This window comes from Planococcus citri, chromosome 4, assembly GCF_950023065.1.
Source record: "Planococcus citri chromosome 4, ihPlaCitr1.1, whole genome shotgun sequence".
Classification (NCBI taxonomy): domain Eukaryota; kingdom Metazoa; phylum Arthropoda; class Insecta; order Hemiptera; family Pseudococcidae; genus Planococcus; species Planococcus citri.
Window position 1 is genome coordinate 54,474,279 of NC_088680.1, and position 13,350 is coordinate 54,487,628.

Below are 13,350 nucleotides of genomic sequence, written 5' to 3' on the forward strand. Positions count from 1 at the left end.
GTACTTCTTCAAACTGACAACACTGGAACACAGTAATTCTTGAAAATGTGTGAGTCCATAATTTTTTGCACCCTCTTCTCCTCACCTCAAACATCCGGAAGGATTGATTTCTGCGTTGAAAAAGTCCCCTCTTTATTCCAAAATTTTCAAATTTTCTTATAAGGGTCAGTTTCCCCCCCCCCCCCCCCTATTTGCTCCAGTCAAAAAAATGCCAATTTTTGAAAAATTGCAATACCTAAGTGTCAATGGGGGGAGGGATGTCAAAAAGCGTCAATTGTTGGAAAAATAGTCAAAAACTTGTCCATTTTTTGGAACAATTGTTTAAAAATTTTCATTTTTGTCAAAATAGTCGAAAAGTGTTCATTTTGGTAAAATTATCAAAAGGGACCAATTTTGCCTTATTTGTTTAACAGTCCTGTTCTTGCCAAGATTGCTCAAAAAATCCTGTTTTTCCTAAAATTGTCAGAGTGTCAATTTTTGATTGTTACCTAATGATTTTTCATCAAAATTCTCAGAAAGTAGTTTTTTGATATAACAGTCAAATTAACTGCTACCGACAATGCAGGGATTATTTTAATGTGTACCTCCGCACATTTTGTGTAGTACCAAATAGGCGGGCAATTTGGAAGAATTGGTGTTGGAAAAATGTTGATAGGTATTGAAAATTATGCTGGTTGTGTAGCTCCAAAAAATCTTAAAAAATAATCCCTGGACAATAAATGACTTCATTTTGACTTCAATTTCTATAGATTTACATCATGGATATTGCATAATTTGTCGTCTGTTCACTTATGTATTGTGGACATCACCTCATTTGTTGTTCATTCTGTTGAAAACTTCTATTGAAAATTGTTTAATTTTTGTCGTTCTTTCTAGGTATGTACATATATATATATATATGTTCACGACAGCACACTTATGAACCCATGTATGGGTTAATCTTGCATAAGAAGTGAACCAGTAGGTTTACCAGCCTGGCTCACTTTGTAAAGGCTAAAGTTACATAACAAGTGAGCCACCTGTTTCAAACTAGTTTTGTCAAAGTTAGCTGCGCGCACCAAATGTTTCTCAGAGATGTTCGCTAGATGTAGTACTAACATGAGGCCTATAGAATAGGAAGTACTGGTCGGCATACCCAAAGCCCTGTTGAAATTGGGTATGCACGATGATAAATTTGACTAATGATTTTTCTGCATTTTATTGCTCTATGGGAATACTGTTGATACCAAAAATTTTGATGTGGTTCAGACTTTTTGACAACCAAGCAATTTTCACAAAATTCAATATAGTTCAAAAAATTTTAAAATTTTTTTGAAAAAATTTTCTCCAAAAATTTTTTATTCTGTTTCTTGATACAGATAAATTATATATTTCAATGACTGTGCAATTAGAATTTCAATTAGTTAATTAGAACAGAAATTGAAAATGATTTTAAAAATTTTGAAATTTTGAAAAATTGGCTCATAAGCCTGCCGCGATGCCTATATATAGATTTAAACTTAGTCATTGTGGTGCCCGTTTTAAGTATACGTAGTCATTGTGGTGCCCGTTTTAAGTATACGTAGTCATTGTGGTGCCCGGTTTTGGTCTTGAGGTGCCCAAATCGGGCACCACAAGGTCTTTCTATATAAAACGATGTAGAATCTCATGAAATGCACTCTAAGGTGAAAAAAAATTTTTGAGGCAGGCACCGCAAGTACCAAGTTTATATAACGGGCACCACTATGACTAAAAATACCAAAAAAACTAAACTGCTCCGAAACACCTTTATCATACATATTATATGTGATCCTCTATGTACGCGGGCACCACAATTACCATAAAAGACCCGGCCACCACAAGGTACTAGGTACGTGTAATATATATATATCATGATGGCATATTTCATTCAAATATGAGCTATGAAATAGCACTTTGGGGTGCTAACCACAACCTACCTACTTCAAGATCAATCAGGTGTCTCCACCCCCCCCCCCCAACCGCACACAGCATCTGATTATGTCCCAACAGGTTTACATATAACCTGCTTAAAACTTTGATCTGAACATACCTATCTGATTAAATCTGGTCAGACCCAGTAGAATCCATGGAATGTTCCAATCTGATCAGATTCAATAATTTTCAGCTACTAAAAATTCTACTGGTATAATTTTTGGTACCCAGCATGACTTTAGCACTTGCAGTTTTTTTTAAATCATGAGGGGACCATATTTGTTATTCTGGACCAAAAATGCCTAAAGAAGAACCAAAAGACTGATATGTGTAAAAATGATGAGTGAAAATCGTTTTTTCTCGTTTGTCTTATTCATTTATTTCATTTTTACAAGGAAAAAAATATAAAAATAATCGTGAAAAATCATGTTTTGTGAGTGACATTTGTAGCTTTAAACTGTTTAATTGGTACTTTTGCAATTTGGCATCCCCAATTAATTGCGAATTTATGGTTGCTCAGTTCGGTACCATAATTATAATGTAAAAAATTACTTTCAGCATTATTTATTTTTAATGTACCTATAGAATTGAATTTTCTTCCATTAATTAGCTGACATTATTTTACCTATGGTACTGTGGTAAGTTATACCTACTCAAAGTGTATCGATCAAAATCTCATCATCTTCGTTAATTTTCCTCGTGATAAGCATAATTTTCCTTGTTCCCGATATATAACTAAATATGCAAATACTCTCGTATAAAATGAAATCTACTTGCTAGAATTTCCACGGTATTACCCCGCTACCTACTTACGTTTAGCTAAAACGTCGAGTTATGATTTTCATTTTTTTCCCTGCGATGATGAAGTAGGGTTGAAGTATTGCCCTAAATAATAAAGCTCGAAAATATAAATTACATTTGGCTTCGTGTAAAGCTGTGGTACTCTTTACAGGCTGAAAAACATTTGAGAGAGAAATTAGAATTTTACCCACCGCTGTGATTTGCGTATAGAGATCATATCGCGAACACACTTTTACGGATCTGCGGTTTCTTTTGTAGGTAGATATACGTTGGTCTGTCTGTGCTTTGTAGGTCTATATGCAGGTTTTTAATTATGATCAAATACGTGACTATAAAATTTTAGTGCTACACGAAGTGTTTTTCAATTATAAATTAAATCTGTTTTTCGAGCCCAAGATGAAAAACGTGCGTAGTTGTAACTACGAATTTAATTTTCTCAGGCGTCAAATAACGCCTGATTTAGCAATACGAGTCGCACTTCGGTGGCAAGGCAAAATTGAGATCCACGACGATGAAATTTTTTTCCACATAAAATAAATCCTTTCTAAGGTATGCCCAGTTGACCAAATGCTAGCAAATTTTACGCTAGCACGAATGGTGCCGGAATTTGAGACACTTTTTTTAAAAATGCTAGCAAATCAGTAGTGATTAGGTCGCATTAGCGTAGCAGAATTGAGCACAAACAGCTAGGGTATAGCTAGCATAAAGCTAGCGAAAAGCTAGCATTTTGTGAACACTTTGCTTGTAATTCTACTACGTAAATGCGACTAAATCGCGACTGATTTGCTAGCATTTTTAAAAAAAGTGTCTCAAATTCCGGCACCATTCGTGCTAGCGTAAAATTTGCTAGCATGAGGCTAGCATTTTGCTAGCGCAGGAAAAGTTTGATTATCAGGAAAATTATTTTTACTAATTAACTTTTAAAAATACTAGGAGGTGTTTTCAATCAGGTCAAGGTAGTTCTCCAATATCCAAAAATAGGCAACTGACCTCCTACGCTAGCTCACCGCTAGCATAGCGCTAGTGAGGTGTGCCAGAGTAAGTAGAGTGGTAGCACTCTTCTTACTATCATACAAAATACTACCTTGAGCTTATATTCAGATTGACTACATACTTTATCTAAGAGTAGCAAAGTATACCATGAGAGAGAACAACGCTAGCAATTTGCTAGCATTAAGCTAGCGCTTGGGTTAGAAGTCTCTTTATTGAAAAATAAAGTTTTTTTTTTAAAATTAAAAAATTGCCAAAATTTAAAATTTTAAAATGAAATATCAAACAAACTAAAAATAAGAAATTTCAAAAACATTTGAACAACATTTTTAATGAACAAATTATACATTATAAAAAATGAAATAATTACAAGAATGATTTTTCAATAATGGAATATTCTTCAAAATTATTGTTCAAAGTTGAAAAGTAGCCAAAATGGAAAGGAAAAATACCTACCTGTTAAAATGAAAAGCATTAACAAATTTGAAATTTTTTTAAAAATGAAAATAATCTTCAAAATTATTGTTCAAAGTTGAAAAGTAGCCAAAATGGAAAGGAAAAATACCTACCTGTTAAAATGAAAAGCATTAACAAATTTGAAATTTTTTTAAAAATGAAAATAAAAAAATCATTGAGAAACGAAAAATTACGTATTTAGGTATCTGTTAAAAATATTTAAAAATTCCATTTAAAAAATGAAGATATGGAAGTATTTTTCTGAAAAATGGGTGAAAGAGATTCACTGAAGTTTTTCTGTACTTGCATGAGTAGGCTATGAAGGAAATGCCAGTGAAAAACATGCTAGGAAAGAATCTAATTCCATACAGAAAGCTGGCTGAAAAGTGAGGGCAATCAGCTAGCGTTTTTCTATTGCTAGAATGCAAAGTAAAAGCTAGACGAGAGAGACTAGAGATCTGCTCGCATTTTGCTAGCATTAGATTGCTAGATAAATGTAAGCAGATAAATGCAAGCGTATTGCTAGTGTAGAAAAGCAAGCAATTATCCGTTAGTAAAACGCTAGCATTAAGCAAGCACAATTAGTGTGATACAAATGCTAGCTGAAAAAAGCGAGAGAATTGCTAAAGAATTGCTAGAACATAATTTGCCAGAAAAAAAGTGCTAGCAAATTGCTAGCTTTTTGCGAAAGATTTAATGCTAGCTACAAAAAGCTAGAAAAATGCTAGCACTTTCCCAAAACGTCAGTAAAATGCTAGCAATCCGCTAGCACTTGGTCAACTGGGTAGTAGGTATACTATACGAACTTACACTTCGTAAAGCAGGCTAAACTGAAATTACATAGAAGGTGAAATCGAACGTAGGAACGTGAGCATTGAACAAAATAACATTTCAGAAAGTTGACTATTTTGTCGATTTCTTCACCATGCAACTATAATGTTAACTAGACTAACTAATTAACTCATTTTTTTCAAAAGATGGGCTTCGTTCGACGAATCTTTGTAATTTTTTTCTTTAATTATTCGAGCAAAATACGGCGTAAGTTTTTCTATTTTTTTTCCTCGAGTTGCAAAAAGAGAGTTTCTTTAGTAAAATGAGAAACTGCTGGAATGTCTCGCGCACGCTTCCATATAAATTGTTATTTAAGCCAAAAAATAAATTTATCCAAGTTCTTGTGACATGGAAAACTTCACTAACGGTATCGCTTTCCATGTGTAACTTTATCTCGGCTATATAAATTTTCTCTGCTATGTGTTGTAAATGATGTAGGTAATATAACATAGGCATGTATATTTTTTCAACATTCGTATACCTATGTACGTATATTACGCGTGCATGAGCTGTGGCGGTAAAACCTATTTACTCGTATTTGAATATCACCCGGTTGAATTAATTAATTCGGTCGGGCTAAATTGGCGCTGTTGTAAATATATATACGATAATTGAATACCTCGCCCCTGCAATAAGCTTTACTCGCCGGTTAATTCTAATTAATTTTCGTATTTACAGAAAAGAGATCGAAATTGGAATTGTCGAAGAGAACTGTTACGAGAAAAATGTATCGTTTTTTGTACAACTAGAGCAGCCGCAAGAAGTTAAAGGTAAATCTTTGCTTTTTTTTTTCTTTCTTAAAGATAATTAGCTACGCGTTTACTTGGGAATTAAAATGAAAAGAGATCGAATAAATTGAGTCAACTGTGCCACAAGATGTTTTCAAATATGAAAATGTTGAAAAAATTAATACCTTGATCATCAAGTTATTCAGAAATAGTACCCTAACTAATTAATAATATTTTGTACAGACAAGGGCGTCCCAAAATTGGTATGTCCAGTTTGTTTTCCATTTCTGGTCACAAAAAGGCCATAGATTCTCGTTTTGAATGAAATTTTGAAATGGTCTTTCTCAATTTTTTCGGGTCAAATGTGGAAAATGACCCCCCTCCCCCCAAAAGGAATTCAATCAGAAATTACCATTTTAAGCAAATCATTTCAGAAATTTTCGAGCCTCTGATCTTATTTTATGATGAACAGAAAAGGATGAGTGAAAGCAGGAGGGAGATTTCTTGCCGGTAATGTGGAGATGAAGATATACCTTCAAGTACATGAAAATTTCCTCGTTTGCCTACCAACTTCATTTCTTACCAAAAAAAAAGTCATTTTCATGTTTTTCCCATCTCCAAAATTTTAAAAGTTTTGATATTGATTAGATATGATTTTCAAATTATTCTACAAATCAACAGTCAACATCACTCCTTAGATACAGGTAGAGCAATGGGATCTCAATTTTGATCAAACTTCACAAAAATTGTAAACGTGCTATAAACTTGGCACATGAATTATTAACGAGCTGTCGTTCATTTTCTCGCCCTCACTTCGTTCCGCTAATAAAATGTTCTCTTCTACATATTTTTGAATTAAATATTCAAAGATCAAAAACTGAAAAAAAAAGAACATGAAAAAACAAAAAAAGTGCGAATTTTTTATTTTTTATTTCAGTGCCAAACCTGAAATTACTCTTGAGAAATTGCTACCGACAGAAATTTTAAAGCCACTGTGACACATTTTGCTTATAATTGTAAAATGCAGAGAAGGAGAGGGTTGGTTCATATTCATAGTACTAGAAAAACATGAAAAGGCAGCGTACTGTATAAATGTGCCTACAGTGGCTAGATAGCTTAATCCGGCACTAGTGTACATATTACACAAACGTCTTAGGGTGAGAAATTGCTCAATTTTTCAGAAAATTCTTGAGAATATAGGACAAACTATTGTAAAGTTACCATAAGATTATGAGCTTGAAATATTAGAAATTGACTCAATTTTCCCTCAAATATTTAAAATCAAGAATTCATAAATTTTTTCCTCGTTTTTTCTCATATAAACACTACACTGACCAGTACTTATTAATCTTACCAAAAATTACCAGTAATTCTCCAAAAAGTAACAGTATAATCCCCAAAAATTACCAGTAATGTATCAAAAAAAATTACCAGTGATTCACCAAAAAAAATTACCACTAATTTACCGAAAAATAACAGCATTTCCTCTAAAAATTACCAGAAGGCAGAAATTTACCAAAAAAAAATTACCAGTAATTTACCAAGAAGTTACCAATAATTTACAAAAAAAATTACCAGTAATTTACCAAAAAGTTACCAGTAATTTACAAAAAAAAATTACCAGTAATTAACCAACAAAATTACCAGTAATTTACCAACAAAATTACCAGTAATTTACCAACAAAATTGCCAGTAATTTACCAACAAAATTGCCAGTAATTTACCAACAAAATTACCAGTAATTTACCAACAAAATTACCAGTAATTTACCAACAAAATTACCAGTAATTTACCAACAACATTACCAATAATTTACCAACAAAATTACCAGTAATTTACCAAAAAAATACCAGTAATTTACCAAAAATTGCCAAAAACTACATTTTATTAAAGAATAAAGATTAAACCATGAGTACCTTCGTTAAAGTTGAAAATTACAAATAGTTTTACCAAAAATTACCTGGAATGAAAATGACCTAAAAGGCTGTAATCTTACCAAAAATCATCAGTCATTTATCAAAAATCACCAGTAATTCCCCAAAAATTAGCCGAAATTCTCCTAAAACCAGTACTTTACCAAAAATTACCAGTAATCTGACAAAATAATTATCTGTAATTTACAACAAAAAAAATACCAGTCATTTACCAAGATAATTATTTGTAATTTACCAAAAAAATTCCAGTAATTTACTAGAATAATTATCTGTAATTTACCAAAAATTACCGAGAATGACCTAAAAGGCTGTAATCTTTCCAAAATTGACCAGTAATTCCCCATAAAATTACACCAATTCCCCAAAACTTATCAGTACTTTACCAAAAATTACCACTAATTCCCCAAAAAATACAACAAATTCCCCAAAAATTAATTGCAATTCCCCAAAACTTTCCAGTACTTTACCAAAAGTTACCAGTAATTTACCGTAAAAATTACCAGTAATTTACCAAAAAAATTACCAGTAATTTACTAAAACAAAATTACCAGTAACTTATCAAAAAAAATTACCATTAATTTACCAAAAATTACCCAGTGATTCACCAAAAGCAACTGGTAATTTTATTAAAAATTACCCAAGTATGATTTTACAAACATTTACGAACTGTAATTTGTAAAGTGAGGAGACTTCGAAACTTGACTTTTTTTTTCTTGTTCATTTTGTGATGGAAAATTGAGACTGAAACTGAAAAAGGCTACACTAAAACCAAAAGCTGAAACCTAAAACTGGAAAGAGCAAAACTGACTTTGAAGTAGGTAGTTCAATTTTCCCAATACCTAATTTTCAATTTCCGAAATCTTATGTATTTGATTGAAAAATAAGTGCAACTAAAACTAAAACTAAAATTTAAAAGTTTTGCACATATTTTTTTGAAAATTTTTTCACTTTAACATACGTAAGTATTGAAAAAGATGTCAAACATTCTATTTTCAAAAATTAGAGTTGATCAATTTTTTACGATTTCTTTTAATTCATTAGTTATTTTTCTGGGTTGGTTTGGTTATGTTAGGTATAGGTACCTGTGTTTTTCTTATCATTCTTATTTCACTTGGACGCCCTGTATAAAAGTCAAATCAACCTTCAAGCACAGCACGTACAACCATCCATTTTTTTACAGTGTTCAATAATCTTTTTGAAAAAAGAAGTTTACTAGATGAAAATTTAGCTCAATATTAAACACGATATCAAGGATTCTAACACGTTTCCAACGTAATAGGTACCTATGCACCTATCCTATACATATCACGCAATGTTCAAATACGTATATGTCGTATATACATATTACATACTCGTAGGTATGTCGTATACGAAAGTACGTATACGTACTTTCTCAACTTTTTCATCAGAAAGCAAAATGACAAATTTCATAAAAATTCTACCATATTTTTCTATTCGTTGAAATTTTCTCCATAGATGAAAGACCTTGACATGAGAAACGTGTTCTTTTCTAAATTTGTTCAGTAAATTCTTCTTGCGATAAAATTCAAAATTTAGAATCAAATATACTTAGTAAGTATACACTTCGAGTAGGCGAACGAATAAATTCCCTGCAATTTTCAAAAAATCTTCTTTTCTTCTACCTATCGGCTCGAAAATTCGAAAAAATTTTCGTAATTTAAATAAAAACTGAAATTCGATATTGCCGCCTATTGTGTGATTTCATTATACGAGTATACGAATCGAAATCAACCATATCTTCATTTGGAATCTGTTCGTTTCGTGGAACGCACCTCATTTATTAAAAATATCGAGAAAAATTTCCTCCTATACAATGCATAAAAAAATCTTCGTGCCTCGCTTTTGAAAACTTTATGCGCGAAGAAATACGTATCAAAATGGAGAAAAATTCCCCTCGTTTTATGATGAAAAAAAAAATACTTTTTGTGTTTCGTCGCCGTGTTAACGAATAAAAAAAAGTTTGGTTTTATGACTCAGTCTATTCAAAGTGTAGCTAGGTTGTAGGTAAACTAAGTATATATATGTGTGTAGAAAAATGAGCGAAAAAATGAAAAAAAGTGAACGTGTTTACACGAAGAATGTACATACAAAGTAAGGCGAATGTTTTCGTATATTACCCTTACTCGTGTACAAATTTATAACATTTACATAAAAATCTCAGTTTAGTTATTAGGTAAGTAGCTGTAGATGTAGGTACTTGTTAAATGTGTAAAAATTTTCGATGAATTTTTCAAAACAAATTTCTAGCAAATTTTGAAATTGAATTTACCGAATGAACTTTACAAGATATGTTAAATCAGATGGATATCTAGTAAATTATTCAGCCCATAATTTTGAAAACGAATCGAGAAACTTGAAGATGTTGCATTATAACGCTGTGCAAAACACCTACACGACAAAACCACCAGAGTTCAAAGTCATTTCACTTTATGGTAGGCCGATTTTACTTTCCAAACGAGAATCCCTTTTGAAATTTCATTACATTGTTGGTATAAGGTTATGAGCAAGACAAATCTAAAATCAACTTTCTGTTAGAGCTAGGCTTCAAATTCGCTCGAAAAATTGTACAATCGATTCGGCGAGAAAGGGTTTCTTATAGTTGATTAGACCCTCATGTTCAGCTGCATCTCACAAAAAATGTAAGTTTATGATGAAAAATTACCGAGTATTCTGCTCGAGAAAATGATAAAATTTAATGGACAAGGTTGAAGAGAAGAAAACGAACACCGGAACAGAATGTTTTAAGCGATTTGCGATTCAACGAAAGTTTGCGCAATTGGATTAGACAAAACTCGTATAAGTCTTACATATTTTCACAAGCAGTGCTATTTGCAAAAATTACTTGTACCTTTTCATATCTGCAGGGAGTATAAATCCATTTAAAAGTTTCGCCGAATTTAACTTTTGAAAGCACTAAAAGCCGAGTGAGTCTCTCTCTCTCTGAATTTTTTTTTCTAAGCTCAATTACTTTAAATATTTTGATTTTTTCTTCTGCACGTTTCGCTTGCTTTAGCTAATTTTTCACCATCACTGGCAACGCCTACAGCTAATAAAACGAAAACACAGCCACTCGTAAGAGCTCCATGATTTAGGAAATAAATCGCCGCTGTATACGCGTTTACGAAGCTGAATACATTTCTGTCTTTCTCTCTGTTTTTCTGGGAGCGTATAAAATACAGGGCTTGTAAATCAAACATTTGATAATATAAATAAAATACACGGTTGTGCAAATAAAGCGACAGATTATCATAAAAAGGAAATGAAAATGATGAACGATACGTATGCACGTATAAAAAAAACTTGACATCTCATTTTTTTTTCGAGACTACCGTACTTTTAATTACATCCTTTCTCCATTCGGATAACTTTTTCCCTGGTGTCGTTATGGGATGGAATTTTTTTTACCATCGGTGTAATTTTACTCGATGATTGATTCGCGATTCTCGCGAGATTATCGATATAATATGGGCTAACTTTTCGTATTTGAAATTTGGCCAATTTAAAATAAATTGATTTTGGTTGGAAATTGTTGATATTAAACATTCCTTTAGAAATTTTCCAAATAGCTTAGATACATTTTGGGTTACGCAGCTCGAGTAGATGGAGTGATATATTGATAGGCGAGTGTATAAGACGAGCATCTTATTATATGCATCAACTAACGTGATAAAATTTTCTTCACTGTTTCGCCAACATTTAAATTTAATTTCGTTCAACACTACGTTGGTTGGTATTCTAGGATTTTTCTCGTTACATGGGTTTCTTTCTTGCGCAGCTTCAACGTCGCGTTCATTTCCAAAACGAAATCGTCTTCAACGTTCAACAAGAAAATCTACTTTTAATTAAAGACTTTTAAGAGATAAACCCATCAATTTTGAATTTAATTTCGTATAAACGGATGATGTGATGGAAATTGGCACAATGGAACGTTTCACGTTGCCTACCTTACCTAACGTACCATCTTCGTTGATTTGTCAGGTGAATTGAAAACATTCATTCGAAAAATTTCTATCCAACTGTTTTAAAATTATTCGGTTTTTTCTGCTTTTATTTCAATTCTTTTTTATCATGAATCGAATCTGAAATTGATTGGAATTCATTTTTGAAAAAAAATTTCTTCGACAAATAATTCTGAACTTGAGCCTTTAAGAGTTTCGTATTGAAACTTATCTATACAATATTTTTATCCGAATCGCAGACAGATCGAAAAAAAAAGTCAACAGCGACTAAAAAGATTCTGCTGTGTTGAAGATGACGTGTTACCAAAGTACCTAAATCTTTTATTTGTTTTTATAGGTAGGTACCTACTTTGGCTTTGAATACTTTCAACACTATCATAACAACTCGTCGAATAGAATAAGATCAAAAACAAGTAGGTAGTTAACTGAAGGAAATCGATGTTGGTTTGAGCAGAGAAAATAGGCGTCCTACATCTTAATAAATTATAAATTCTAATATCCACACATTTCGATTATACGGGTCCCTATAATATATAATATATTTCTGAAAATACAAAACCCCAAGTCTTCTTCGGATCATATATAAACAAGTATATAGGTATAAAACATTTCTGCTACTGTAAACATCTCGAAAATTTCGGGGAGTTGGTCAAACAATAATAGAACAAATACCTACTACGCTGCGAAACATCGTCAAAACTTACGATCTTATATAAAGTCGATATTCTAGATAAGACAACAAGCCATACTTCGCCAACAAGCTACTTCTTCGTCTTCTTTATATAAGAATACAAGAGAGAGAGAAAAAAAACGAAACTCGCTGTAATTATACACTTCTATGTTTGAGAAAGAAGCCGATAAAAGGCACTCACAAAAACGAGCCTTGTTCGGATCAAAACACTCTCGAGATGAATAGTACTTACTTACTCGTGCCTCGAGAACATAGGAACACTCTTGGCAAAATATTTTCAAAGCTTCGACTTCCTATAATGGCGCGTTCGACGAAGGATAATATTTGTAATTTATTCGGTAAGGTAATAGAACCCCTTAAACATATACACACAGAATGTAAATTGGAATAATGTTTGCTATACTTTTATTGAAACTGTTGCTACTTTGAATGCAATATTCGAGCAAATTATATTTTTTTCATCAGTTGTTTTGAACATATAGGTATTTGGTAGGGTTGATTTTCTCGCATATTGTCAAGTGGGTGTGTAAGTGTATCAACTTTTGTATTGTCTGTGGCAAATTTTTGGATTTTCCAGATTTTTCAGTTTTTGAAAAATTTTATATAAAGGGCTCAAATTTTATTTGAACGTACGACGCAACGAAGAAACCTCTCAGGCATCAATTTCGCTAATTTTATCCTAGAGCATGAGGAACCGTAGAGTAGCTCATGAGCCTCCAGCCGGCCGCCCCCCCCCCAAAAAATACACGAAAATCAAGATCTCTCCTCTTCATGTACCTACATTCCTTTTTCTTATTAATCTCGAAAAAAGGTAGGAACGCAACGATCATTTATTTTGCCAATTTCACTGCCTTCCAAAAATGAATTGTATTCTTACGTGTTAATAAAATTGCCTAACCAGTTTGCCGTGAAATGCAAAATGATAAATTACCTGAACAGTCTACCTACTTTACTTGAAGGTACATTTCCAGGTAAAAAATTAGGCAAAGTAACCCCAAAAAAATTCA

At 32.4% G+C, this 13,350-nt stretch overlaps 1 protein-coding gene and 1 long non-coding RNA gene across 3 annotated transcripts in view; one reads left to right on the top strand and one right to left on the bottom strand.

Annotated features, from left to right (window-relative positions):
• The window catches only part of Calx (sodium/calcium exchanger 3), a 130,586-nt gene that overhangs the window by 48,846 nt on the left and 68,390 nt on the right, over nucleotides 1–13,350 (top strand). The window contains exon 2 of the mRNA XM_065362071.1: nucleotides 5,689–5,780. Coding sequence (XP_065218143.1) covers nucleotides 5,689–5,780 — 92 coding nt within the window. The remainder of the gene's footprint in view (nucleotides 1–5,688; nucleotides 5,781–13,350) is intronic.
• The window catches only part of LOC135844002 (uncharacterized), a 60,955-nt gene that overhangs the window by 43,631 nt on the left and 3,974 nt on the right, over nucleotides 1–13,350 (bottom strand). The window lies entirely within an intron of this gene.